Raw genomic sequence first — 6,000 nt, 5'->3', positions numbered from 1 at the left:
TATCTACATTGTTTTAAAGTGTGCGTCTTGATAGCTAGGATAGTTATAAAATTCCACCCGCTTGCGCAAGTTAGCATCTAGTTATTACTTTAATATGTATTTCACTTTTGATCATTTATAAACTTATTCCACTAGCTCATAGAATATAAAATGTGTCTATTTTTCAATGTTAGCGGCCATTTTTACCATTTCCACTTCTCAACGTTCTTTTATATTTTCAGCTACACATTATCATCATTGACTTCAAATTCAAGTGCACAAACGTAGGGCATTTTCTTCTACTTTCCAGTCATGGAGTTCGAGGCAAGTAACAGTTCCACCACTTCCACATATAACAGAATAGCTGAAGTGAAAGCTTTTGACGAATCAAAAGCCGGTGTAAAAGGCCTCTTAGAATCTGGAACATGTGTGACAAAGATCCCACGTATGTTCCATTTTCCCAAATCGAGCCTGAAAAACAACACTCATGAAACTACCTTACAAATTGACTCATCTTCCAAGTTGAGTGTCCCCGTCATTGACCTTCAAGATATGAACACTAATCCATGTTTGCATGTTGAGGTAGTTGACAAAATTCGTAGTGCATGCAAGGAGTGGGGATTTTTCCAAGTGATTAATCATGGTATTCCAATTACTGTTTTGGATGAGATGACTAGTGCAATCCGTCGGTTTCATGAACAAGAAGCTGATGCAAGGAAACCATTTTATACAAGGGATACAAGTAAGAAAGTCAGATATTTCTCTAATGGTACCCTTTTTAGGGACCCTGCTGCTAACTGGAGGGACACAATTGCATTTTTTACTAGTCCTGATCCTCCTAATCCAGAAGAAATACCACAAGTATGCAGGTAATTAATGTTTGTTTTATATCTTTTGAATCAAGTCTGATATCATCTTAGATTTTGAATTCGAACTAATTTATTCTTACAAAATCTACTCATAAGATGGGTGGGACTCTTTATTAGTATATAAAAAATAAAATAAAAAAAATCAGATTTTTACTATTTTCAATGTACAACTTACATATTTTCATTAATTATCAATGGTTCTGTCAACTATCTATTTTAAAAAGAAAGATAGACACCAAAATTTAATATTAGAGTACCCTTTGTCTCATGTTAAATGTTCTATTTTCATTTCGTAAAATTTGTGTTTAACTTGATGAGAGACTTTTGATGTGAACTATTTGATAAACAGAAGATGAATTGTTGGTCATAGGTCATGCGTTTCTGAAAATAATGAAAATAGTTTTTCGACATTTTTTTTTTATAGAAAATGCAGACAATTCGTCTCTTATTTATTAGTTATAAAAAAAATTAACACAAATTTTACGAAATAAAAATATAAAATGTTTAAACAGAATAAACAGCCTTGTTTTTTTTAAAATTATCTGTCATTTAAAAATTATCTTAGGTCCATGAATGTTGTGTTCACGAGAATTGGTTTTGTCATCCAAAAAGGTCTAGCGGTGCAGCTTGTTGCCCGCTTGCCTTCTATATTCAAGTGTAAATAATGGTTTATATATAATATATATTAGTTGTCATTAGCGAGTATATTAATTATTTTACTGAATAATACCCTTATTAGTTTGTATCTCAATCGCTCTATAGAGATTAGGCCACCAAACTCCTACAACACTATGAACATTTTAGTCAACAAGTATCATTTTACCTTGAAATGATATCAGTCGATGATTTATTTAAGATGTGTTCAATAGCTTGAACAACACTTAACATGCAGAGAGTTGAAATTTTCAACACAGATTTCACTCTCATAATATGCCATAAGGGCACTTGTTAGCATAACTTGAACGACACTTAGCAAGACCCAATATGTGTTCAATAGTTATGACTTTTTTTTTTTATCTCTTGTCTTTGATGGGATGATCATGTATTGGCAGAGACATTGTGATTGAATATTCAAAGAAAGCAAGGGCTTTAGGCTTTACAATCTTTGAGCTATACTCAGAAGCTTTAGGCCTTCATCCTTCTCACCTTAAAGAATTGCTCTCAACATATGGACAATTTCTTCTGTGTCACTACTATCCTGCATGCCCTGAACCTGAATTAACGATGGGAACTTCTAAGCACACCGATATTGATTTCATGACAATTCTTCTACAAGACCAGATTGGTGGTCTTCAAGTTCTTCATCAGAATCAATGGGTTGATGTTCCTCCACTACATGGATCTCTTGTTGTAAACGTTGGTGATCTTATGCAGGTAGTGATGTTAAATATAAACACTTCGGTTATTCTTTACTTTCTTATGACATGACATATATAGTTTTGATTTTTAATGAATATACATTTATTAATCTCCTTTGCAGCTTATAACAAATGACATGTTCACAAGTGTTTATCACCGGGTTTTATCCAAAAATATAGGCCCTAGAATTTCCATAGCAAGCTTCTTTGTAAACCCATCATCAGAGGAGGTTACATCCAAGGTTGTTGCTCCAATAAAGGAATTGCTATCAGAAGAAAATCCACCAATCTATAGGGACACTACTTTGAAAGAAGTCTTGGCACATTATTATACAAAAGGCCTTGATGGGAACTCTTCCTTGCACCCTTTCAGGCTGTGGCATAAGTATTAAGAATAAGATTGGAGCAGTATTGATTCCGGAAAGGCTCCAATGACGAGTTCCCATCAAGGCTCAATAAAAGAATTTCCTAAATAAGTTGTATGTTAATAACTGAATAAGGGTCCACTGTAGACTTTGACTATGTACTGCCGATACTTCATATACGAAAGTATCTGACACATGTTAGTGTCTAACACTACCGACATATATGGTTACATTTAATCACTTTTATTTCCTTGCTGGCATGTATACGTGTTGGTGCCGTGTTTTCGTCTGTCCTTCATATGCATCAAGTTCTAATAAGGTAAAAGCACCATGACTTATGCCTAGGGAGAATAATTTATTGTCTACTAGATTAGTTTATGAAGTTTGTATACAAGACTATCAAAATATTTAAGGACTTCTCATTCGGACAAGTAAATAATTTACAATGTTGGCTATTGTTTCAATTAGATTTCAAACCATTTTATTGAGAATATAGCCACAGAAAACAGTTCATTTATGGCACCATTTTCTTTGCATGAGCGCTGCAGCTGCTACCAGATTTATAAATAAGGACATCATCAATCTCATGTCGCCCCTGCATGAAAATGGAAATTCTTATTATTAGCAGCATACAAATCCAACAAAGTGTAAAAAAGAGTGTGTCAGAAAAACCTTATTATTATGAAACACTGCGATGTAGAAAGTAATTCAAGTATTATGATGCGAAAGAGTGAAGACTCATTTTAGGGCCTGAGAAAAATAAAGCAACTTCTAGTCCCTAAAAAAATAAACCTAAGGATTAAATTGTCTTGGTTTATTTTCTTCATGGACTAAAAGTTACTTCTATTTTTCTCATGGACTAAATAGAGTCTCACAGTTTTTCTCAGGCACTAAAATGAGTCTTCACTCTTATACGCTTACCATCTTTCCCTGAGCTTTGCTCCATGTCAGTCTGTTCTTGCCATGGCCATTTTAGATTTGAAGATGAGGAACACTGTTGTGGAACTGAAAATGAATAGGTGCTTGTACTACACTGCTTCTTACGCGAAGAGTCAGCTGTAGAGCAAGTGTCTTCATGGTCAGAGCTTGAAACATTACTATCTTTCACATGATTCATGGAATTTTCCTTGTTCTTTCTCTTCTCTTCAAAACATTTTGTTCTCTTCCTAATAGGTAGTTCATTCTTAGGATCCTGAAATGCTGGCACTTTCTGATCATTAGCTGAAATAGTAGCAGACGGAGCTTTTTCCTTAAGGAGGACAACTTTTGGAATGTCTAGATAATCACTTTCAGCAACAACTTCATCCCTCGCTTCTGAGCCAGAAGCTTTTGATGCTGCTTGAATTTCCCACATCTTGAATATGGCTTGAGTCAGGTTTTCTCTGGCCATATCTATATCAATTATTGGATTCGGATAGTTTTGACCTAGCTCGACTCCTGATGCTCTAAGCACACTAAGTGGTGCATTCCAAGGATGATGGATCCACTCAGTTGGCATTCTCGCCAACTCAGGTGGCCATTGCCTTACATATTCTCCTTCTGGATCAAACCTAGATCCTAAAATCTGGACAAACAATGACACCAAAATTAGAGAAATCACGCTATTTACTCTTGTTGTGAGGATCTTTTTGGTAAAATTTAGTCCAACGAGCAAGCCTAATAAAACTTGTTTCCTATATACGAAAAAGTAATACCAACCTCACTTAGGGACTGTTTGGATTGGTTTATTTAAGTTTATCGACTGACATAAGCACTTGTGAGACTATTTGGGAGAGATTTTGGAAACAGCCTATGACATGTCCATAAGCTGTTATCTGTTTATTTCCATAAGATTTCCAAGATAGTTTACCAAAAAAATTTACTGAGAAGGCAATTTTTTTGCACATCGTAAAAAAAATCAAGCGGCAAGATTCTCTGCCACGTCAACGCCTCTTGTGCGACTCCACTTGTTGGAGGACCAAAATAAGAAGAATCTTAAATTAGAGGGGTAGAATCTGCATTTTTTATTTTACAAGGTTTATTTCTAGACTTCACGTATATTACATGGACTATTATAACAATTAATAGTAAAATGTGAAATCTGCTTGTTTTTTAATGTGTGAGATCCAACCATTGCAAAATGGGAGGTTTCATTTGATGGCAAGTGAGATTTTGGACACCTGGTGTGCTGCATGGAATGTAAATGGCAAATTGCATGTGAATGACAACTTGATAATGACAAGTGGCATCTTGCAATAATGCTTATATAGCCTATAAATGGCACCTTGAACGATCATGCACGACACAAAAAAAAAAAAAACGTGGTCTTATTAGAGACCCTTACTCAAGAGAGAAAGAATGAAAAAAAAACAAGAAGCATACTCTTGCAAGGAAAGCCTTGCTTAAGAGAGAAAGAGTGAACATGGTTATACACTTGGCCCGTTGATGAGTCATTATTAGTCTAATTTAATGCATTATTTAGTTTAGTTTTATTAAAGATTTGATTTGATTTTATTGCAATTTATTTCCTTTTTGAATATTTTACTTCATATTGCTTTTTATTTTATTTTAGGAACGAATATATGGTGGAAGGTGTCTTGGAGCAAAAGAAAGAGGTCTGGAGCAAATACGGTGCAGAAATATGAAAATACAATGCAAAAATATGTTCCCACCAAGTCAGAAACTTGGCACGGCCCGTGCCAACATGTGGCACGGCCGTGCCACCCTCCAGGATGCTCTTTTGGTGCTTTTCTTCAAGCCCAAGTTACCCTATTGTAGTTTTACTGATTAGCCCTTATAGTTGCTTAGATTTTAAGTCAATTGTAAAGCTATAAATAGAGTAGCACTCCACCATAAAAATTCATCTTTTGTTCTTGGAATAAAAGTTCACTTTTATTTTAATTGCTATTTTATATTCTTCTTCTTCTCCTTCTCCTTCTTCTCTATGTCTACAATGAACGTTAGTGAGTAGACTCTTCTTGTCTTGGGATGGTTGGATAAGTCTAATGATATAATCCTAATCGAACCAAGCTTTAACCCTAATTTCATGTAACCGTAATTTCTAATTTAGATTCACCGTTTTAACATGAATTAACCATTATCAAACTGTAGAAGCGAAAGTGGAGGGTTTGATAATTGTTAATTCATCATCCCAAATATCAATTCATAAAGCGAAAGCGGAGCTTTGATATTGGAACAAGTGAATCTAGACAATAATTGCAAAGGCAGCGAAATAGTCTTTGCAATTATTGAGACATGTGTAGTTTCAATCCTTATAAGCTTCTTCTAGTAATCAAGTCAGCGAAATAGGCTTGGTTACTAGCGGTAAACTCTCACCGGACTTTTATCGAAAAGGTGAGGGGCTAGAGGGAAACCGGTCTTTAGAAATTAAGGTGTAAACCATGAAATTAGAAGTTAAAGTCTTGGCTAGTAAAGGGTTTGTTATTATGA

General features: G+C 34.9%; 2 protein-coding genes across 2 annotated transcripts; one reads left to right on the top strand and one right to left on the bottom strand.

Moving 5' to 3' along the window:
• The first annotated feature begins 241 nt into the window (after window positions 1–241).
• On the top strand, window positions 242–2,831 carry LOC146956781 (1-aminocyclopropane-1-carboxylate oxidase homolog 1-like). The gene is made up of 3 exons (XM_085731412.1): window positions 242–848; window positions 1,901–2,222; window positions 2,329–2,831. Exons 1-3 carry the CDS (start codon window positions 292–294, stop codon window positions 2,596–2,598), a joined length of 1,149 nt encoding a protein of 382 aa, XP_085587538.1. The 5' UTR covers window positions 242–291; the 3' UTR covers window positions 2,599–2,831.
• Window positions 2,832–2,906: 75 nt separating this feature from the next.
• LOC146956780 (uncharacterized) lies at window positions 2,907–5,004 on the bottom strand. The gene is made up of 3 exons (XM_085749687.1): window positions 4,933–5,004; window positions 3,493–4,135; window positions 2,907–3,166 (listed from the first exon to the last, which is right to left on the bottom strand). The coding sequence occupies exons 1-3, from the start codon at window positions 5,002–5,004 to the stop codon at window positions 3,156–3,158; spliced, it is 726 nt and encodes a 241-aa protein (XP_085605813.1). The 3' UTR covers window positions 2,907–3,155.
• Window positions 5,005–6,000: the final 996 nt, after the last annotated feature.

Source organism: Medicago sativa, chromosome 1, assembly GCF_051527215.1.
Source record: "Medicago sativa cultivar Bolivia chromosome 1, Bolivia_mono, whole genome shotgun sequence".
Classification (NCBI taxonomy): Eukaryota; Viridiplantae; Streptophyta; class Magnoliopsida; order Fabales; family Fabaceae; genus Medicago; species Medicago sativa.
Note: the sequence above shows the minus strand (reverse complement) of the source record. Positions and strands in the feature narration are given on the sequence as shown.